Below are 24,225 nucleotides of genomic sequence, written 5' to 3'. Positions count from 1 at the left end.
CCTATCCAGCTGCCGCTAGTACCTTCCTATTGTAAAAGGACCTCAGGTTTGTATAGTTAGGAAAATGCAATTTTGGACAAATTGTCATTTCGTTATCATAATGATGGTGTTGAATTTTATTTCCGCGAGGCACTTTTGGGAAGACGGTGTATTGAAATCCTATTAAAAGCAAGATGAAAACTATTACTGATACAGGCAGTCCCCGGGTTACGACGGGTTCGGCTTACGACATTCTGAGGTTAAGGCGCTTTTCAATTATATTCATCAGAAATTATTTCCAGGGTTACGACGCATGTTCCAAGGTTACGACACCTACAAAGCTGATCTGGCAGAAGAAATATGACACCAAAAATGCAAAATAATCAATATTCAAAAGTTTTTTTATGCCAAAGGCAAAAGAATGCAGTTTACATAGTTTTTAATGCACCCAAAGCATTAAAAGTAAGGTTTTCTAAGGATTTTTTATGATGTTCCGGTTTACGATGATTTTGGGGTTACAACGCGTCTCAAGAATGGAAAACCCGTCGTAACCCGGGGACTGCCTGTATATTTTTATTATTGATATAATATAAAATTATTATTGATATAATATTAGTATTGGAAACAACTTTCTTTGAAAACAGACAAGAGCATACTACAGAGAAAACATCCCTATAGAGGGCTGTACTTGAAACCATTTAAGGGAACAAAGTAATGTTGATTCAGCGTGCCTGCTTAGCCTGAATCAAAACAAAGCTGTTAGGTAGCTAGATTGACGAAATAATACGCCTGCCATCAAAGCTATTAGCTTACCTGGCGCCAAATTATTCTGGCTTATCTTGTCTAACCATATGTTTGTCCTAAGATTATGTCTTGCATTTATCTTATAGTTTACTGAGCCCAGTAGCGTCCACAAGCTTTCGGCACCGAGCGCCCAGTGGTGCCTAGTAGCGTCCATGAGCGTCCTGAGGATCCACGGTGCTGAGTGCCCAGTGGCACATAGTAGCATCCACGTTGCCGAGCATCCAGTGGTTCCGAGCTCTCAGTATTGTAAGCTACATAGGTGTTCAAGTAGTTTTCTTGTGATACATGGACACCTAGTCAGATAACACACTATTCCAGTTTGTTGTGTTTTTTCTCTAATGCTACTAGCTCTTTAATTTTAATGATACAACTTGCCCCGTGTTTGCATAGCTATAAGTTCCACTTATAGCTGTGTAGTTGCTGAGTAGGTATTATTGAAACTTATTTTATTAAAACCGTTGAAATGTGTGTCAGGAATCTACTTACTTTTTCAACAACGAATATTTTCTAATTAATTATCATAAATATGTGATAAATTTATGCAATTCATAACCTTGTACTGATGTTTAACTATTTATTTAATTAATTGTCGAGCACACTCTTCTTCTTCCTCCCGAAAAATCATGAGTTTCCTTGGACTCGAGGGTGAACGTCATCATCATTTAAGAATGTTGTGAAGAAAGTGTTTCAGCGTCTATGGGTACAAATGGTGTGCGGATTTAGCACAGTAAATGGGAAGTTTGGTTACACAAGTGACTCCACAAACATCGAGATGGCGTCAATCTTCTATATGTTAGGTGTTGTAGTAATAATGTTGAAAGCGTCATGGAGGTAAGTTACCACTGCGCATGGCTAGACTTCTGTTTACGTAATAGGAAATTAGGGCCTTATTTTGTACTTTAGGAGAAAACACTTACTTCGAGAGGAAAGTAGATGTCTTGAACTATTCGAGCAGGTGATTTTTTGAAAACCCGCCAGAATTGTTATTTTGAAATTTACAACCAGCATAAAAGCAAAGGAAAATCACGTTTTAACAATGATGTTTCCTGGCCTAACCTCCCTTCTCCAACCTAATCTGACTTAAGGAATCATGCCCTGACCTGATTGGAGGGAGGTACAGCTGCCCAGATCTGGTGGGATGGATGCTGACACAGATAGGATACAAACTAACTTACCGTTTACTTAACTGAACCTTAAATTGATAGCATGGTGAAGTTACCACTGACTTCAGTGTGGGATGTAGGAGGTGGGTACAGGGTGGCAGCCGCACCCATAAGTGTGTGAAACCTGACGCCTAGTCTGGGTTTCTTTTTCCTCTGAAGTATAAAAGGCTAAATTGTTTTTCAAACCACTTGCCTCTTAAACTGAAGATGTGTTGTCTGCATTGAACTGCATTACCATGCAAGTCATGAGTAATTTAATCATGGCAGAATTTGTCTTTTTTGGATGAACTTCTCAATACTTTTGCATATAAGGCACTATATTTGGTATTTAATGCTCTGTGTTTTGACAAAATGTTAAGATTGGATTCATGTTCAGCTCAAATTTCAACAATTTCCATAGCATTCATTTACAGAGAGAACAAAAAGGCTTCATACAATCATGTCAATTGTAATCTCAGCTGTAATCTCAGCTGTGATCCAAAAGATGTATGATTGACTGGATAGGCTTAAAATTGAACCAGGGAATATTATAAGTCAATTTGAAACAACCCTCACATGCTTAGTAGCCACCAAAAGGTTGGTGGGCAGCAACAGCAGTTGTCATTGGTCAGATGTTAAGAAACCCACACAGATGTGCAGTAACCGTGACAGGTGATGGCCTTCTATCAACTTCCATAGGTAACCCATGTCATGATTGAACATCTTCATTGACTTAGTTTTTTATTGTAAACTGGAAAGAGAAAGTTACAGCAAATTTATTTGAAAATAAGCTCATTTTACATATTTTAAACTAAAGAACTTTTATTTTATGGTTTTTCACTTGTATGAATTTTTCAAAATACTGTGTGATTTTCATGTTTTAGTATACATTTTGAAAATTTATAACATTTATTTTCATAGTAATGTAAATACAGTGGAACCTTGACATACGAAAGTCCCAACTTACGAAAAATTCAGGTTACGAAAGCAAATACGAAGATTTTTTTGCTTGGAACGAATTAGGCAATTTACATGTAAAAAGTGGTTCAAGATACGAAAAAATCAGGTTACGAAGGCCGCTTCGGAACGGATTAATTTCGTATCCTGAGGTACTACTGTAATAATTTTAGAGGTACTGAGTCTCCTTTGTATGATTAAGGGGAAAACAAATCAAATAAAATTCAGTGGTGTATTTCAACCCTTAAGAGTTAGGCTAAAATATCCATATGCAGCACCCCAGGTTGGGGAAACTTTATAGTTTGGCCAATTTAAGTAAAAAACACATCAATGGAAAAAGGCAGATATGCTAATGTACAAGGTGTAAGAAAAAAATTCTAAAAAGTTTTGCCTACCTTCACAAGAAGTTGAAAATTACTATTTACAACCCCTTGTGGGGCCTCTTTTACAATATAATCATAGATTTTACCAACCTATACATGATTTTATAATTAATAAATATATTTATTTTGTAAAATTATAATTACAGCTCACACAATATCAAAACAGTAAGAACTAAAATCTGAGTATATTTGTTGTAAAAAAATTTCTTAAATTTACTGAGATTGAAGTGTCAGTACCTTTTTTGGATTTTACATGTTTTTATAATATTCATCTGCACTTTTCTTTGCAAAATTACAATTATAACTGACATACTTTCATAAAAGATAAGAACTAAACCAACAGCAACCACTTGGTACGTATACTATTTATGAGCAAATTTATAAAAAAAGATGTCATGAGAGAGAGAGAGAGAGAGAGAGAGAGAGAGGCAGTAGTATATGCTCCCTTGAAGTAAAGACCATAACTAACCCCTGAGATGCCAGCTTCCTTGATCTTTGCTAGTCTAAAAATTGTAATTAGTGAATGTATGCACTATAGAAGTAACGGCACCTCTTTCCTGCCTGATTTCCCCAAATTGATGGCACATAACACTAATGCTCACCATTGGTGGGTCCATCCAACACCTAAAACCTGTTATTGCTACTCATATGAGAGGTTCTGTCCATTAACCCTTATTAGACGGATTGCTCCTCAGGAGTAGTAATAACAGGTTTGGGGTGGTGGAGGGATTGATCCTGTAGATGAACAATATTTGGCACCATCAATTTTGAAAGAATTGGGCAGGAAAGAGGTGCCAAATCTTTTATTGCCCATAAATTCACTAATGGCAACTTTTACACCGGCTAATATCACGAGTCTGGTGTCTCAGGAGTCAGTTCTGCTTCTGACTTGAAGGGAGAATGTACTGCGTTTCTGTCTCACATGATGTCTTTTAGTAAATTTGCTCATAAATATACCAAGGGGTTGCTGTTGGTTTTTGTTCTTGTCTTTTATGATAGTATATCAGCTGTAAATGTAATTTTCATACTTACTTCCCTGTCAGATATATACTTAGCTATAGACTCCGTCGTCCCTGACAGAAATTCAAATTTCGCGGCACATGCTACAGGTAGGTAGGTCAGGTTATCTACCGCCCTGCCCTGGGTGGCAGGACTAGGAACCATTCCCGTTTTCTATCAGATTTTCTCTGTCGCCCGTATGGTAAACATACGTTTGCGGTACCTCCTGACTTGATTTTCGTGTTTCATCGCCATCGATCTTCTGGGCTGTCTTTTGCAGGGAAGCACTGGGTCTTTGGTTCGGCATACGCTTTTATTAACTTTTTAATGAATTTGGCTTCGAAAATTTCGAAGAACATATGACGTGTAACTACCGAAGTTTTCGGTAGACACTTACATAGTTTGCAAGAAAGGGAAATATTAATATTTATTCATTAATATGTGTAATAAGTGTTAGAACTTGATTGAGGAAACTCTAACTTCCTACTTTAGGAAGTCAGAAAAGCATATAACTATATACGCTTCCTTTAGAAGCTTTAATAGCTCTCGTGCTAACAAGCAGTTAGAGTATTAACAGTACTAGTAGTTGTTGCATCCTCATCACCTTCTTACTCCACAGCATCTGCAAATTCATAAATTTGAAGATAAATGGATGTAGCTCAAAATGCGAGCTCTTATAAGGTAAGAAGTGAATTTAGTGTTCCCAGTGCAGTGGAGGGTGCGTTCTGATCGGCTCTGTTTTCGCTCCCAGGCCTAGACCGCTTCCAAGCTCCCTGGCCCAGAGGAGAAGGAATGTCGAAAGCCTTACGGAGGTTATGGAGAATCCCCACCGATCAGGTGTCCCCTCGGCAGGATCTGTAGAACGTCCCAGACTGCCAAGGATAGCCATTGGAAAGGCATCCTTAAAATGCGTCTCTTCTTCCGTTTCTTCATCTTACATCCGAAAAGACAAAGAATGTGCATGTTTGGAGTTCGGACGATCTAGCGCGTTCTCTGAAGACTAAGAGAACACTGAGCGCCAACTGGACTACAAGCGAAGAACCAGCCAGGAAGCCGCGTTCCAGCAAGCAAGCGCGAGCCACGTTCCAACAGCCAGCAGCGAGCCGCGTTCCAACAGACTAGCGCGAGCTGCGTTCCTACAGCCAAGCGCGAGCCGCGTTCCAGCAACTGAGCGCGAGCCGCGTTCCAGCAGCCAGGCTTGGGCCACGTTCCTCCCTCCAAGCAACTAGCTTCTATATATGAGTGGTTTTCTTCAGAACTAGAAGAACCATCTTTGCGAGAAGCGCCAGGCAGGACAGAAGCCCTTTCCAGGCAGAAGGATCTTTCCAGGAGAGAGGAGCTTAACAGAAAATTTTCTCGCCGCAAGGCGCCTTCAAAGAGAAAACAGACGGCTATAGCGAGGAGCCTTATAGTAGAGTGGCAAACAGAAGGATCCTTCCATGGAACGTTTCCGGGCAAGAGGCTCCTTCCAAAAGGAGCCTAGTAGGCGCTCGGACCTATCAATGTGCACGAAACTTTCCACGCAAGCGGAACGTTCCAGGAGCGAGTCGCCTTTCTAGCGTGCGGAACATTCCACGCGCGCGGAACTATCCAGGCGCCAGGATATTCCAAATCTCCTTATGAGAGAGAGGTCAGTCGCGAGGCTCCTCTATGAGTTTTTAACTTTATCAACTTTCTCCTGGCAAAGGTGCAAGATGTCGCACAGGCGGCCGTCGCTTTTGTCAGAAGGATTGTGATACTAAGAGAAGCCCTTATCCAATATTCAGAAGACTGCTGTGATAGGCAGTTCCTCTCAATGCGGACTCTCTTCTTCATTCATGCTCTTCCCTCGTTATGAAGAGGCAAGAGCTTTGGGAGTTTTTCTTAATAAGAATCTCATCGGCGTTCAAGTATGATGGCGGAAAGGAAATATCAATTTCCTTCCGTAAACCCTAGATATGAACAGGAATTCTGTCTCTTCCGCATTTCTGAGGAAATCACGAAGATTTAAAGAGTTCCTGGATTAACTTCCTTCTTAAGGAGATATATATACTCTTTCTATCGTTCTTTTAATGAAAAGAACGAAGATAGTAAAAATTTTTCTTTTCTCTATCTGCCTCGGCAGGGAAAGAAGGTAGTAGAGAATCTGCTGTATGAGAATACGGTACGGTCAAGTCATAAGCGCATACCGTAGTTACCTCATTGGTGTGCAACTCAATTACCTGTATCCTTCCAGGAGTTTCCTAGGAAGGACTACGCTTAAAGGGATTGTTAAGACAACACCGACTCAGCTTCTAGATTTAACGAAGTATTGTTTCGCTTAAATATGCATTAATGAGAACTTCCTGAAGCTCGATACTAATTTTATAAGATTCCGTTTATTGAATGGAGTAGCTGGCAACTCTGGAAGAGTAAGGCCAGACGGCTAACGGAGACTGCTATCGCTTAGACCAACGCAGTACCATCTAGTTCTCGGTCATGAGCGGTCGCTTACATCTCTCTCTCCTGCGGGATGGACTAACTAACCGTATCTCTCCCCTACAATCACGGTCTTAGCCTCGGATTGAGGGGATAGATAAGCAAACATGAATAAAATATTGTCTGCGTTTTGCTAAGAAGCTTTCAATAAGAAAGATATTGTAACCTTTCAATGCTGTTTACCATAAGGTAACATTATTAAAGGATTCTAACGCAGCAGAACACTATATTATTTAATGCTCTCATGCTTACGAAAGCATAGCTTACTAGAGAACATGCTTAGTGAGAAGATGGATGAGTCTGATGGGAACCATTTTCTTTGGGCAGAATTTTGTTTCCCTGAATGGACTATATTACGCTTGTAAAGTTTTTTCCTACCAAAAATGGAAATAATGGTAATGTTTTTGCTTCGCCCTCATAGTAGGGTAAAATGGTTTTGTCACATTGTGGTCACGTCCCAGTTGACAAATCATCTAGAGCGCACCAGCTACATAGGTCACGTCCTTGCTGGCAACTCTAGTGAAGCATAAACAGCATTCGGTGTCTCATCAACACCTATATGATCTGTCACATTGTGGTCACGCTCCCCGTGACAGTTCATTAGAGAGCACCAGCTACACAGGTCACGTCCTTGCTGGCATCTCTAGGAATGCATTACCCGATTTCGATGTCTGTAATTAGGATCTAGTTGCATTTTGGTCAAGTTCCAGTTGACAGATCCTCTAGAACTCAACGGCTTTACAGGTCACTACCTTGCTGGAATCTCTAGAAAAAACAGACATACGAAAGGGTGCGGAATACCTAGACAACTTATTTGGACTTGATAATTTCTAGATTTAGCTGGGGTTTTAACCGAAGGGTTCTCCATTAGCCTCTCGTACAGAAGGCTTTGGTAACTTCACGGTTCATGCCTGAGTTCGTTCCTTGTCTTACTTGGGGGGGTGGGGGGGTGGGGGGGGGGGGGGGTTCGATCTGGGACCCGCACGGCGGTTTTTCTTCCCTTTCTGAGAGAAGAATCACCTTTGTATATATCTGCTATCAAAGAATACAGTACCAGGCTATACTCTGTCTCTACAAAGGGACTTAGAGATAGCAAAGACCTAAGATCTTCGGATCTTATATGGTACATCAATAAGACTAAGACGAGGATATCATGTGCTTCGAGTTGGGATTCTTTCGTAGCCCGCAAGTTCCGTTGTTCCGGCAAGACGGAACTTCTCCTCATCAAGCTTCTTTTAGGAATTTTATGAGGAAATTCATTGTTTCTCTTGGCCCTTCTCACAGCATGTTTCGGAAGGCTTTTCCAAGAGAGTCTGGATATTCTATCAGAATCTTTTATAAAGGGACCTGAACAACCTCTCCACTCTGAGTCTGTCTGCGTGCAGACTGACCAGAAGTAGACATGAATGAGAGGATTTTTCAAGGTAAAAGACAAGGTTTGTGGTCAAGACATAGAATTGCTGCAGATCGTGCTAGATGGAATGAGGAAACTGTCCTCTTCCGATACCTCTGTGAACCACATAGCGGTTTTTTCTTCCCTCTCAGAGGGAAGAATCACCTTTGTATATATCTGCTATAAAAGAACGCAGTAAAAGGCTATACTCTGTCTATACAAGGGGAATTAGAGATAGCAGAGGATTTAGACCTTCGGGATCTTATACGATACCTCAATACGACAAGAGTAGGATATCATGTACTTTGAATGGGATCTTTTTTGGGGCCTCAGATTCCGTGTTCCGACAAGATGGAACTGCTCCTCATCAAACTTCTTTGAGAAATTTTATGAGGGAATTCTTTGTTTCTCTTGGTCCTAGACGACCAAAAAGGCAAGTGAATTTTTTTTTTTGTGCAGTGCAATCTCGCATCAGATTCAATGGAGACTCGGCAATGGGTTTCTTGCCAGCATAGTATGTCCTGGCAAAAGAACTAAAACCCTCTATTCCTGACTCGACACTTTCAGATAGAAGTTTCGTTTGTCCAGGCAGGGTTCTTCTTACGTTTTCTCTGAAGAAGAAATGGTTTAAAAGTTTGCCTACAGAGTCTTTGGGATGCGATGAGGGCTCGAAATGCTTCCCAGAAGGTATTCAGAGGGATACATAAAGAGCTAAGAATCAGGGGTCCGCCCAATTTCATTTCAGCTCGGAGTCTCCTTCGACTTTCAAACTCCTTCCTTTCCTTCGGGCGAAGGATAGGGAAGATTCTGCAACGAGAAACCTCATTAACATGTAAGAAGGGATCTCGTTAGCAACGGAAGTACTCACTTGCGAATAAAAAAAAGGATCCTCCTCGGATGAAGACTCTTATCTCTCGTACTGTTAGATATCCTATCGTCTACTGGATGTAGCTGACTACAGTCACCTCCCCTTGCCGGAGAGTCCAAAAGCTCAAGGTGAAGAAGTTTCTTCCACCCTTCTACAAGTCTCCTGATAACATTGTGGTTGTTCAGGCACTTTCGGACAATGTAGCGCCAACCAGGCGCCAAATGCCAAAACAGGCGAAAAAACGCCAGAGGCAGACAGTTCCAAGGAACCACTGTCATTGTCTGATGCGGAGAAAGAGCGGGCCTCCAACCTGGCGCAGATGCGCTAGAGGCGAACAAATCGGACAGATAAGAGTGTCCGATGTGGACATCGCCAGACAGCCTCGAGACTCTACCAAGTCGAAGCTCCAGCAAGTGGGGAGCCAGCCAGGCTCCAGGCGCTAAAAAGAGCCAGCCAGGAGCCAGGCGCGAAGAGCCTTCCAAGCGCGAGGTGCCAGCCAGATGCGAGGCGCCAGCCAGATGCGAGGCTCCAGCCAGGGAGCGAGGCGCCAGCCAGGTGCCAGGCACCTGCAGCCGTGAAGCGCCAAGCCAGGCTCTAGGCTTCATCCAGAAGAGATCCATTTCAAGGAAAGCCCTGGTCTTCTTTGAAACAAGTGGGATCTCTAAAGCACTTCAAGAGTGACTTAATGACTCCTTCAAATAGCTGGGAATTAAAAGCGCATGAAGTGCGAGCTTTTATGAATTCTTGTGTGTGCCATAACAATATGGTCATAAAGGACATATGAGCTGTCACTTACTGGGAGATGCAACTCTGTGTTGACCTCCCATTACACGAAGGATGTCAATTTTAACCTACGAGAGATCCTTCTCTCTTGGTTATACGGGTCCGCGGATACATTGCTGGGATAGGGAGCCGACACTGATCCTTAACTAGTGAGTTAATTTTTAGTTTAACTTAGTGATTTTTATTGGGGTTTTTGAAAGGAGTTTGGGGATAACTCTTTTCAAATTAAGCGTTAACCCTCGTGTTAGGATCATGTGATCGGGATCGGTGTTGTGCTCCTTGATTATGCCAATAGGCATAGGTATATTGTCATATAAGTGGATTAGCACCCATTGACAAATGCCAGTTAGGCTCTGCCAAGTAAGTGGATAAGACCCCATCGGCAGACCCACAAGAACTCTTAGCCATAGGTCACATCCTCGCTGAGGCTCTTGAGACGAAGCTGACTCCTAAGCAATAGCTAGGAAGTCAACCCTCCGTCTAAACAGATAGGAACCAAGGTCTATAAATACCTACAACGTATGTTGTTTACCTGTCTATTCAGTAGTTAGCTGTCTCTTACCCTCCACCGAAGGGTGCCAATCAGCTAAGTATATATCTGACAGGGAAGTTGAATGTATGAAAATGATATTGTTATGATACAATAAAGTTTCATACATACTTACCTGGCAGATATATATGATTGATGGCCCACCCAGCCTCCCCGCAGGAGACAGGTGGAAGAGAGAAAATCTGATAGAAAACGGGAATGGTTCCGAGTCCTGCCACCCAGGGCAGGGCGGTAGATCACCTGACCTACCTACCTGTAGCGTGTGCCGCGAAATTCGAATTTCTTTCTGTCGGGGACGACGGAGTCTATAGCTAAGTATATATCTGCCAGGTAAGTATGTATGAAACTATTGTATCATAACAATATCATTTTGCAAAGAAATATTTGAAAAAACATGTACAAATTAAAAAAAAAATTGCTGAATCTTCATTCTCGGTAAATTTGCGTAAATATATTTTCATACAATCAACTTACCTGTCATATATATACATAGCTAAGACTCCGTCGTCCCCGACAGAAATTCAAATTTCGCGCCACTCGCTACAGGTAGGTCAGGTGACTCTACCGGCCTGCCCTGGGCGGCAGGACTAGGAACCATCCCCGTTTTCTATCATATTTTCTCTGTCGCCGGTGGTATCAACATTGTTGTTATTACATCCTGACTTAGATTCATTTTCAACATTTGATCAACGTTTTTCGGCTTTTTGCGACGTATTTGGATCGTGTTTTGGCATTCGCTACTGTGGACTGTTTTTGGAATAACTCTTTTGGATTTTTCTCAGTATGTCTGATTCTAATGTGAGTGTGAGAATGTGTGAATGTAGGCTGCAGGGTGAGGATACCGAGGCTTCGGTTGATCCACACGGTATGCCGTAAATGTAGGGGGGTTCAGTGTTCTGCTATTAATACTTGTAAGGAATGCGAGGATTGAATGCAGAAGAGTGGAAGATTTTGACTTCTTATTTGAAGAAGTTAGAGAGGGATAGAGTTAGACGACTGAAAGGGTGTGATTTCAAGGCCTATTGAGCCTTTCACGGATAATTCTAATCCTACTGATGTAGATTCCTCCCTATATATCTCATTCTCAGAGCTTTTTCGGATTCGGCATCGGAAATCGCCAATCTGAAAGCTACTATTAGAGACATGAAGTCCAAGATGGCTGACTCTAAAGGTAAGGCTAGTGATAGTGAACATTTCAGTGAAGTGAGTTCTCCCAGTGTTGTGGAGGGGGCGTTTGATCGTCCCTGCGACGCTCCCAGGCCTAGACCTCTTCCAAGCTCCCATGCCCAGAGGAGAAGGAAAGTCGAAAGCCTTAAGGAGGTCGTGGGGAATCCCCAACGGCTCAGACGTCCCTTCACTAGCTCTGCTTCATGGCAGGCGGCTCAAGGGCGCTATAGAAAAAGCGTCCTTCGCGAGTGTTTCTCGTCCTCTCCCTCTCCCTCACCTAAACGAGGGTGGAAGGAGTCGACCTTATCGAGACCGCTGAAGCGTCATATGAAGCCCGACATAGATTCGAGCCCAGAGCGCTTCTCAGATGACGCTCCGTCTGCTATTAAGAAAGCGAAGGTGGCGTCAGCGTCACCTGACGCTGGTGCGGAAGTACCCCTTCATTCTTCTTCCCCGAGTGATGACGAAAGGCGTCATGCACTAGACGTGGGAGAAGCGTCAAGAAAGATAATTATGGCGGTTCAAGAACAACTGTCTTCTCTTGTGGGAGTGTTAGCGCCCCGTCGGAAAGACGTGACGCTTCCAATTAAGAAGTCTCGTCCTCTCTCACCTGCTCGAAGAGAAGCGTCAGACAGACGTGAAACTGCTAAACGTCTTGCAGAAGCTGCGAGTTCGAGAGCTAGAACGGGGGCTTACGAGAGTTTCGTAAAGCCAGAGAAACGTAAGACGTCTTTGAGAAGTGAAGCGTCATTCAAAGCGGATCTTAGACGTGACGCTCCATCCAATATTGTGACGCCGAGTAGGACGCCTTTAGAGAGCGGAGCGTCTTCCAGGCGCGAAGCGTCATCAAGACGTCAGCAAGAGACGTCAGCCATGACGCTCGGAGAACGGGAAGCGTCATACAAGGCGTCTTCTAAAGTTCAAGAGAAGCCGGAGCTTGTGACGCCTTCCAAAGTCTTTTAAAACGGGAAAGAGGAAAGAGTATCATTCCCTTAGCCCCTCTCCTATTAGGAGTTTGTCTCCTCCAGAAGAGGAAAGTTCAGAAAGGAGAACGGAGAATCAGATAAATCCCGAGTTGGAGGAAAACTCGGATGATGAAGATCATGGAAGAGAGGGTTTGTCCAACTATAAGGTTTTTGACTACCCTGCTTCTTGAGGAGTATGGAGACGAGTTGACTCCTGCTGCTCCTCCTTCTCCGCGCTCGCTCTCCAAGTGCTAAGACGAAGAAGCCCTCGTCTTTTTCTAAACATGAAACCCACCATCTCGATGAAGCGGGCATTACACGCCTTAGACTCATGGATGAAGTCTAAGAAAGACTTAGTCAGGACAGTCTTTTGCATGCCTCCAGCAAGATTAGCTGGGAAAAGAGGCATATGGTATAAGACGGGAGAGAATATGGGTATCGCTCTCCCTTCTACAACAGAGGCAGATTTTTCGACTTTGGTTGACGCTTCAAGGTCGTCCAAGTCTCAATTCTGCACGAATTACATGGAGTATTTCTGAACTGGGATCATCTCCTCAATGGGACTCTTTCATGTATTGGAAGTCTTCAACTTCTTAGATTGGTCCCTTGGGGTGATGTCCAAGAAAGCTCATGATTCAGAAGGAATCGAACCTGAAGCCCTGTTATGCATTTTGTCTTGCATTGACAAAGCGGTACAGGATGGTTCTTTTGAAGTCTCTTCATTATTTGGAGCAGGTCTTTTAAAGAAAAGGACGGGTGTAATGGCGCCTTCTTAACAAAGGCAGTCTCGCATGCTCAGAGGGCAGCTCTACTGTACTGCGCCTCTTTCTGACTTTTTGTTCCCTTCTCAGTTAGTGAAGGACGTTGCTCACTCTTTAACTGAGAAGGCGACTCAGGATCTTCTGACGCAGTCAGCTAGGAAGAAGAAACCGGTTTCGGTATCTGACAAGAAAGGACCTAGTACATCAATGCAGCCCTTTCGAGGTGGTCCGACCTCCAGACCTCCCCGCAAGAAGGAAGGCTCCGGTAGAAGAGAGGTAGGGTCTGCCTTTCGTCCCTTTAAAAAGGGAAAATGAACATCGCTCCTCCAAGCACCAGTAGGTTGCCAGGCTCCTGGGATTCGTGGAGGCCTGGACACTGATAGACGCGGACGCGTCTTCATTGACTATCATAAGGAAGGGATATCGTATCCCTTTCCTGAACACTCCTCCCCTAACGTCAATACCAAGGGAACTATCAGCCAAGTACAAGGACCCTGTGCTGAGGGATACTCTTCGATCGATGTGGAACAAATGTGGGACAAGAGAGCGATAGAACTAGTACTGGATCAAAACTCCCCGGGGTTTTACAATCGCCTTTTTCTAGTGGCGAAAGCCTCGGGAGGCTCGGAGACCAGTACTGGACGTCAGCTCTCTGAACAAATTTGTTTCAGAAGGAGAAGTTCTCCATGGAGACTTCTGCTTCAGTCCTAGCGTCATTACGACAAGGAGATTGGATGGTGTCTCTAGATCTCCAGGACGCCTACTTTCACTCCCGATCCACCCTTCATCGAAGAAGTACCTCCGTTTCATGACGGGGGGAAGGATCTTTCAGTTCAGAGCCTTGTGTTTCGGCCTGTCCACAGCTCCTCAGGTCTTCACAAGCCTGATGAAGAATGTGGCGAGATTTCTTCACCTCAAAGGAGTGAATGTCTCTATGTATCTAGACGACTGGCTCATCAGGGCCAGATCGGAGAGACAGTGCTTGGAGGACCTAAAGTTGACTCTGGATTTGACCAAGGCGTTGGGATTGCTTGTGAACCTCGAGAAGTCTCAGCTGACCCCCAGACAAGACCTAGTCTATCTGGGGATTCGGATGGATTCTCGGGGTTTTCGAGTTTTTCCTTCGCAAGAGAGAACCGCAAAAGGTTTGAGGATAATCTCTCTCTTCTTAGAGAAGCAACAAACGTCGGCGAGGGAATGGTTGAGCCTTCTGGGGACGCTTTCCTCGCTGGAACAATTCTTCCCTCTAGGAAGACTTCATTTACGTCCACTTCAATTCTTCCTCAAGAGGTCTTGGAGCTGGAAAACCGGACAACTGTCGGACGTTTTTCCCATCCCAGTGGAGTTAAAGGCACACCTACAGTGGTGGTTGCTACCTCTGGAAGAGAACAAAGGGATCTCTCTAAGAACACAGAACCCAGACCTAGTGTTGTTCTCCGACGCGTCGGAGACAGGTTGGGGAGCGACATTAGGCTCAGAGGAAGTGTCAGGCACCTGGGAACCAGCACAGGTGTCCTGGCACATAAACTGCAAGGAGCTCTTTGCCGTACATCTGGCCTTAAAAGAGCCTGAACCTCTGGTGTCAACAAGGTAGTGCAAGTAAACGTGGACAACACCACCGCTCTTGCCTACATTCGAAAACAGGGAGGGACGCACTCCTCGTTCCTTTACGAGCTCACGAGAGACCTATTACTTTGGACGTCTCACAGGAGCATCTCCCTGCTGACAAGATTCGTACAGGGAGTAAGGAATGTGAGGGCGGACAGGCTCAGCAGGAGGAACCAGGTCCTTCATACAGAATGGACTCTACACGAGGAAGTGTGTCTCGATCTCTGGTCTCTGTGGGGAACTCCTCATGTGGATCTCTTCGCAACATTCATTTCAAAAAGGCTCCCAGTGTTTTGCTCGGTCGTGGAAGATCCAAGAGCAATTATGGTAGACGCCTTCCTGCTAAACTGGTCTCGAGTAGACGTTTATGCTTTTCCCCCATTCAAAATCCTGGGGTTGGTAATGAAAAAGTTTGTGGCGTCAAAAGAGACGAGGATGACGTTAATAGCCCCCTTTTGGCCGGCCCAGGAATGGTTCACGGAGGTGGTAGAGTGGATCGTAGACTTTCCCAAGATCCCTACCAAGAAGGACGGATCTTCTCAGCAACCACACTTCAAGAGGTACCATCAAAACCTCCCCGCTCTCGCTCTGACTGCCTTTCGACTATCGAAAGACTTTGTAGAGCGAGAGGCTTTTCTCGGCGAAGTGGCAAGCGCGATCGCGAGAGCACGCAGAACCTCCACTACGAAAGTATACCAGTCGAAGTGGGAGGTATTTAGAAGGTGGTGTAGAAAAGAACCAAGAAGTTGTCCTCCTCCTCTATCTATAGCGGAAATTGCTGATTTCTTGCTATTCCTGAGAGTAAAATCTCATCTAGCCGTATCCACAATAAAGGGATACAGAAGTATGCTCTCGGCTGTATTCAGGAACAGAGGATTAGATCTGGCAAATAACAAAGATCTCCACGATCTAATAAGATCTTTTGAGACCTCAAAGTCTAAGGAACCAATACCTCCGAACTGGAACCTGGACGTAGTCCTAAAATATCTGTCTTCGGATAGATTCGAACCTCCTCATCTGGCATCGTTTAGAGACATAACTAGAAAATGCCTATTCCTTATATCTTTAGCTACGGCAAAAAGAATTAGTGAATTTACAAGCTCTGCAAGGATAAAGTAGGATTCAAGGGAGACTCGGCTATTTGCTCGTTTAAGACCCTGTTTTTAGCGAAAAACGAGAATCCCACGAATCCCTGGCCTAAGTCATTCGAAGTCAAAGGAATGTCGAGTCTCGTAGGCAGAGAAGCAGAGAGGTCTCTATGCCCTGTTAGAGCTCTGAAGTTCTACCTTCAGAGAAAGCGTCAGTTGGGAGGCTCTAGACAAGGTCTTTGGTGCGCGGTAAAAGACCCCACAAGACTGATGTCCAAGAATGCTCTGGCGTTCTTTGTAAGAAACGTCATTACGGACGCTCATAAGGTCTGTCCTGACGAACAATTACAACTACTGAGAGTAAAAGCTCATGAGGTAAGAGCGGTTGCGACGTCTCTCTCGTTTTATAAGAATATGTCGCTTAAAAACATCATTGATACGACATACTGGAGATGCAACTCAGTATTTGCATCTCATTACTTGAAAGACGTACGTGACGTGACGTATGAGAAGTGTTTTTCTCTAGGTCCTATCGTATCGCAGATACGATTCTGGGTACGGGAGCCGACACCAATCCTTAAATGTATATACTGTTCTTCTTTTTGGATATTGGTCGAGGAGTCTCTTCGCAAACATGGAGGATTTGGCTCGCACGGGCGGCCGTCTATGTTTGTTTCAGTAAGAGAATTCTTGTCATATCCAATTAGTTGAGTATAATTTTTTTTTTTTGGAAAATTATGTATGTGTGCGTAGTGGTTTTGAGTTACGGTTGTTGTGACGAGTTCGGGGATAACTCGTAACAATCCTTAGTTCTAACATATGGTTAGGATCAGGTGGTCGGGATTGGTTGTGTGCTCCTTCATAAGGTGTATTGTCATATAAGTGGATCAGCACCCATTGACAAAGTCCTTTTTAGGCTCTGCCGAGTAAGCGGATAAGACCCCATCGGCAGACCCACAAGAACTCTTGGCCATAGATCATATATCTCGCTAAAAGTTTCTTGAGGTGATGCAGACTACTGGGCAAACACCACGAAGTCTACCACCTATCAGGTAGGAACCAAGGTTTTATTTATACCTACAACATATGTTGTTTACATGTCTATTCCATATAGTAGCTGTCTCTTACCCTCACCACCGAAGGGTGCCAATCAGCTATGTATATATCTGACAGGTAAGTGATGTATGAAAATGATATGTTATGTTACAATAAAGTTTCATACATACTTACCTGGCAGATATATACAATTAAAGGCCCACCCAGCCTCCCCGCAGGAGACAGGTGGAAGAGAGAAAATATGATAGAAAACGGGGATGGTTCCTAGTCCTGCCGCCCAGGGCAGGCCGGTAGATCACCTGACCTACCTGTAGCGAGTGGCGCGAAATTTGAATTTCTGTCGGGGACGACGGAGTCTTAGCTATGTATATATCTGCCAGGTAAGTATGTATGAAACTTTATTGTAACATAACAATATCATTTTAATAAATATGCTAAGAATTTGTTACCTGCTTTTATTTCTTATCTGTTTTGATATTGTGTGAGCTATAATTATAATTTTACAAAATAAAATAAAATTATTTATTAAAAAAAAACATATAAGTTGGTAAAATTTACGATTATCTTGTAAAAGAGGCTCCACAAGGGGTTGTAAATAGTCATTTTTAACTTCTTGTGGAAGGTAAAGTTTTTTAGATTTTTTTTTTTTCATGTGCACATTCTTTTATTTTCTCTTTGCATTGATGTTTTTTTTTTTTTATAAATTTGCTGACCTCAAAGTTTTGCCGGCATGGGGTGCTGCATATCAACTTATTACCCAGCTCCTAAGGGTTAAGGGTTAAGCTGAAATTGGTTAAGAACAATCAAAGATTGTAAAGCAAAGAATCTGTGACATCTGGCAACTCATGCGTATACGAGGTGGAAACTGGTGGTCACCGACCAGGCATAGAACCTCCTGACGCACTAGTCTTTCTTTGACCGCCTTGGAGAGTAGTCGTTCCTCCAAAATGAATGTCAGAAGCATTCAAAACACACACAAAAAATATCCAAGGAACAACTTACACATCCTCACCAAATGAACCATGACTAAGAACTGAAACCAGTTTTTGCAAGCATTGCCTGAATTTCATTATCCCAGTTACTTAGTGAACCTTAAAACAAGAGGACCAATCAGGTTTCAACATTGCCCACATACCCACATTTCAAGGTGAAAATAACAGAAAAAATTTAAAGTATAATAGCTACTCTGGTTCGTTATGCACTAGGACAGACATGATTAGATTGAAAGCCTTTCATGTGCACCAGAACATAAGGAAGGACTCATAAAAAGTCCAGTAATAGTAAATTTTAATAGTATGCTTTTTGTTTGGAGAATATTGAGGAGGTTTAACAACAAAATGTGAAAAAAACTTAATATTGAGAACTTTTATTAACTAGATAAATAACTGACATCTATCCTTTTAAGCTAATTAATCCAAGCTCTTTCATTTAGCCTATCCAAGTTAGCCTCTACTCAATTCCAGTCTAAAAAAATGTCCCTCCTGGACTAGTCCTTCGGACTATTTATAACACAGCAGCCAACTCAGCTGTGTGTAGCATACATAGATTCACTGATTGGATCTAATCAATGTGTAATATGAGGTGCAGCATATAACCAAGCTATCACAATGAATTTCCAAAAAGTTCTATATATTAAAATGTTCTTATGTTTGTCCTGATATTTCCTTTTACGTATCAGTGCTTTTATTAGAACACCACCTTTTTCTGTACATAACTTGTACCTTACCTTTTATTTAACCTAACCTTATCTCCCCAAGAAGCCATTAATTGATAATAGGCACTGCAATGTTAACAACTAAGGTTTTAGGATAGGGAAAACAAGGTGTTAATAACACCTGCAAATTGTAAAATATTTTTAAAGAAAACAAAAGCAGCAGGTAAAGTAGTATGAGGTTCATATGTACACATTAAAAACAAAATTTAAAAAGCATATCACCTTACCTTCTCTAACCCAACCAAGTGTGCAGCTTCCAGCCTAGGCTTTTCCCCTTACCCTCTAGACATCTCCACCCCTTCAACCCTGTAATGAGAGCTGTAATTGGGCATTGGTTATACAGTACTGTACAGGCTTCCTTAGAAAAGAAAAGTGTAGCATTGGTACTTTTACATAACCTGTTCTTGCCAGCTCTGTACCTACACCTTGGTTTGCATACACCTTGGTTTGTATTATTACCAAGTCACAGTCTTCTGGTTCCTTGTTCTAGCTCATAGCTGCTTTTTGTTACTTTTAAATTCAATATTAGTGTAGATGCAGGTAATTCAAGCAAAGTCGATTCATTTTAAATATAGTACCTTTCTCTGCTCAGAATATTAAGTGGTTGTTATAAGTGTACTACCAGGTGGTAAATGCAAGTGTATAATCTGTTACTTGTATTGTCATTTGGATACTACCACCTTTTTCAGTGGTGACATCCCAGGCAGGTGTCCCAAAAGCTAGACATTTTTTCCCATTTGTTGTTGCAGTATTCAGTTTTTTATTTTTCTTATCAAATTTGAATTACTTCCCAAACAAATCATCACAAATTTTTATGTTTCATAACATATAAATTTAGAGCAACATGTATCACTGAAAATTTCAACTCAAGTTGCCCTTTACTAACTTCACTAGATTAAAAAGACTGTCATTGTGTTCAAGGATCGTTATTGTCACCTAGGTTTATCATAGAAATTTACTGATAATTTCATATTTTCAGATGCCAGGGATTGAAGCATTCCAGTTTATCAAGCCTATTAGTCGTGGTGCTTTTGGGTATGTCCGAGGTAAAGTTTTTGTGACATATTGAATACAGAAGAGAAGAATCATTTGAAACAGACCATTATTAACAGTAACCTTGTGGGTTTTCAGGAAAGTGTTTTTGGGCTGCAAGAAAGATAATCCCTCTCAGCTGTATGCCATTAAAGTGGTGAAGAAGTCAGACATAGTTAACAAGAATATGGTAGAACAAGGTTAGTGTCATAGATACTCCCCAACTTAAGTACGTAGTGGACAGGTTCCCAGCCAATAGGCAAATGGCAGAATACTGCATTTAATACAGAAATATAGTAAACTCGTGATCTGACTCTTTGATGTAAGGACTTCAGTTCATCATCATTATCCATCATCACTGTGTTTAGATTAGTTTTCCCTTTATGAGGTTAGATGTGAAATGAGGTTCTGAATTGTCTTCCGTCCCATAGATGTACGAGCCAGGGGGGCTCGGGAGGCTGCAGCCCCCCCCCCCCCCCCCCCCCCCCCCCCCCCCCCCCCCCCCCCCCCCAAGATTTTGGGGTGACAAATTTTTTAGGCAGAGTAGCCGAAGTAGCAGGGCTATTCAACCATTGCAATTAATTTCAGTAACAGCTATTATTTAGTATATTACATTAAGAAGTGTAACACCTACTAATTACAATGTTCAATTTTATACTAAAGGCTTTATGTAATACTTGTAAATGTGGTGAAATTTTACAGTTAACCTTTATTTTTACATTGTGTGCAGAATAATTTGCTGCTCTTCATGAAGTTGGTGGTTTCCTTCCTTCACACACATGCACATATACACACACACACACACATATAAATATATATATATATATATATATATATATATATATATATATATATATATATATATATATACAGTAATCCTCACCTATCCCTATTAATGGGGACCAGAAACCGACCGCGATAAGTGAAAAACCCACGAAGTAGGGTCCCCCCTATTTTTTAAATGCGTAGTATACATTTTTTTTTTTTACATGTACTTGTATATGTAAATAATAACTGTATTCTTATAACAAGATACATAACTCACCTCTATCAATGTTGGTATCGAATCATGTTGGTATCGAGACTAACCTTCTTTTCCCGACAGTCCGTTATCCACACTGATAATGCATTCTCCATTTGCACAATCCTCTTATTACGAGGTGTCACAACGCGCTTAGTGTCCTTGGAGAACGTTATTGAAGCAGTTTTATGGAATTTTCATTCGTCTTTTTTTATGTAGCGAACCGTGGATTCATTCAGTCTGTACATGCGGGCAACAGATGCATAGCTACTGCCTGCCTTAAGCATGTCCAATAATTTCACTTTCTCGTTCACCGTCATCATTTTTCTCTTCTTGGGTTCACCAGAGGATGTAGAGGGTGTAGGACGTTTAGGAGCCACTTTCAAGGGCGTCACAAGCACTATTTTGCACAAAAAAAGCACAAAAAAACAGCTAAACTTTCATGCGGCAAGAGTAGCGACACGAGCGCGAGAGAGAAACAATGAATACAGTCTTCCTTCGCTGGGCGCTCGGCATGGGAGAGATGCTGGGTAACGCGTCTCGGTGGCTCGGCCAATCAGCTTGCGAGATTCAGGAGCCGAGATGGCCAGCGAATCAAGAGGTGAATTTTGAGTTACGCGCCATCTCCCCTTTGATACCTGATGTTGCTAATGTACTCTCTCTGCCTTCTGCTAGCGTCCGCTCATTTTTTCTCAACTTTGAATTTTTTATGAATATTTTTGAAAAATCCGCGATGCACTGAGGGCTGCGAAACTTGAGGCGCGAAGTAGCTAGGGATTACTGTATATATATATATACTACTAAGGATTTACAGGAAAATATACTTAGGATAAAGAGAGTTCAGCCCCATTCAGGAGTATGATCAACAGTTCTCCTGGTCCTACTAATCAAACTGTCTGTCTTTGAGATCTTGTTTTTCAAGCCTCTTATACCACATCTCTCCACTAATTCTTCAGTGGTAGTACAATATTCTAACCACATAACTAAGTTATCAAGTTAAGTATTAAGTTTGGCCTTTCCTACTTGGCCAATGAATTATAGTTTTTGTAAAACAAATTATTTTTTTAATTTGATGTGAATGATCCTAGGTTTTCCATGTTCTTTATCCAACAGTCATCACAGAGAGAGATGCCTTGGCCCGAAGTCAAAAGTCCCTTTTGCGTGCAACTCTATTATTCCTTGCAAACTGTTTGCAATGTCTATCTGGTAAGTATAGGTTGTGGCAGTAGTATATGACAAGAAATCTTTTTGAAGTTGTATAGTATTAGGTTTATTTTACTTGCTTATTGTTTCTATCAGTATTTTTTTACTTTATTGATTTTGTGTGAGTGCCATGGTAGTATTCAAAATAATGCCTTCAAGAAATGTGCAGAAAACTGAATATTTTAATTAAATAAATTTCTATCATAGATATTAACATTTTACGAATTATATCTTGTAAAATTAATACAACTGTACATCCAAGAAGGGATGAACTCCCCTCAACTGAAGTTCAAATGTCTGAAATTTTAACATTTAAGTTTTAATTGTAGAATAGGAAGAACTGACCTTGGCGAAAGTCATCCGCACTTTATCTAGAATTTTTTTTGATCAGATAAAGTACAGGTACTATCCTACTTACAACCAAGTTTGGTTCCGACCATGGTTGTAAGTCCGAATGGATGTAAGTCGAACCTTAGAAAGTGGCCAACATACTGGGTAGGATATGCTATCAAACCTTTGCTATATAAGTGCCTACTTAGTACTGTAATGTAATGTACAATCATTATTTCAATCTTTTACCATAATGTACTTCTACTAATACATTTTAATCATTTATTGTAATAGTATATATTACATACAATCAGGCATTGAGTTACAATGGGGTTAGGTTCTTGCATGCATGTCAGAAGTCGATTCTTACGTAAATTGGTTTGCAATTCAGTCTACAGTACAGTTAATACCAAATGATGCTGCAGATAGGGCAGGGTACTCAAACTGATGCTGCCTGAGTGATGAGAGTTCTCATGAGATGGCGCAGTGCCAAGTAACTCAATGGTCAACTGTCTGAAGTAAGGTTGTAAGTACGAGTGGTCGTATGTCGAGCAGGTTGTAAGTCGGATAGTAGTTGTATACAAACTTTTATCTTTTATATAGGAGAATTCTGTGGCACAAGCACGGTCATTCATTGAAGCTTGGTAATAAGGTTAGTTACGAATGGAACAAATGGGGTGATAGTTAGATTGGATTGGATAGTATTCAAAACACTTCAGGTTTGGAAATTTAGAAAAATTAAGTTATTTGTTAAAAATATTAATGATTTTCCTCAAAATAGAAACATTTTTTAAATAAATAGAAATTATTATCATAATTAGATTGAAGATAATAACGTACACTACACCCTGCCACTTGTCAATGACGGATTCAGAAGGTGGAGCCATGTATAGAGGCAGGAGTGACATGCATCTCCAGCTGCTCTGTTGACTAGAGCTACTTAACTTAAGACTAGTGCTGCTCCACTGCCAGATCCTCTCCAGCTCTTGTAACTAGTGCTTCTTCACTGTCCAGAGCCTCTCCAGCTTCATAATAGGGACGGATTTTTATTGAAAGTGCCCTGTTTAATTTTATTAATGCCATTGGTATTTTAATAAAATTTAATTTTTACTATTAATTTTGTAAGTTTATAGGTTTTACGATTATTAATTTTTATTTATTTATTTATTTAATATTATTATTATTATTATTTTTTTTATCATGGGGATTTTCCTTTCTTAAATATGCATTATATATTCCATTGTAGTGGCGTCAATAACCATTAGCATTTTGTTGATGCCAGCCAATAATCTTTAATAAATCAATCAATCCAGCTTCATAAGCGAGCAGTAACTAACCAAATCCACTTCAGTTTCATTACCAGTCCTGCTCTAGTGACCAGAGCCCTCAGCAGCTTTCAATGCCCAGAATTGGAATCATAACCACACCAGCTTTTATGACCAGTTCCACTGTCATAAGCAGAGCTTCTTCAGGTTTCTTAACCAGAACCTCTTTGATAACCAGACCCACTCCATATTTCTGGACTAGGATCACTCATGACTAGAGCCATGATTTGAGCTACTCTAGTGAACAGAAGTGCTCCGTTCTTCATATCCCGAGCCACCTCAGTGTCTAAAGCCACGCTCAGAGAAGCTACTTTTGTTCATACGCGAACAAACCTTCGGTCTTAACAATAGAATCAATTCTAGCGCCAAGGTGGATCTGGTTAAAAAGCAGATGAAAGCAAGGAATCTTGTGATATCTGGCAACGCATGCATAGATCGGGTGAAGAGTGGTCAAGGACAACGCACCTACGCCACTGCAACAGTTTTCCTTAACCGCCTGGTTGAGAGTCATGGTTGACCTCTATCGGCCTTTACCCGGTTTATTGCCCGTTTCATTAGTGTTTAGTATGTGTGTGTGTGTGGCTGATATTATGGCTTCTGCTCCTTCTCAGCCTGGTCAACATGTGTGCCCTGGAATTCC

At 41.8% G+C, this 24,225-nt stretch overlaps 1 protein-coding gene across 1 annotated transcript in view; it reads left to right on the top strand.

Annotated features, from left to right (window-relative positions):
• LOC135216815 (serine/threonine-protein kinase greatwall-like) overlaps positions 1 to 24,225 on the top strand; it is a 135,599-nt gene that overhangs the window by 18,075 nt on the left and 93,299 nt on the right. Inside the window, 4 exon segments of the mRNA XM_064252313.1 lie at positions 19,654 to 19,709; positions 19,806 to 19,906; positions 21,841 to 21,872; positions 21,874 to 21,933. Of these exon segments, the coding sequence (XP_064108383.1) occupies positions 19,654 to 19,709; positions 19,806 to 19,906; positions 21,841 to 21,872; positions 21,874 to 21,933 (249 nt within the window).

The sequence above is a fragment of the Macrobrachium nipponense genome, chromosome 6, assembly GCF_015104395.2.
Source record: "Macrobrachium nipponense isolate FS-2020 chromosome 6, ASM1510439v2, whole genome shotgun sequence".
NCBI lineage: Eukaryota > Metazoa > Arthropoda > Malacostraca > Decapoda > Palaemonidae > Macrobrachium > Macrobrachium nipponense.
This window is presented reverse-complemented; position numbering and strand designations above follow the sequence as displayed.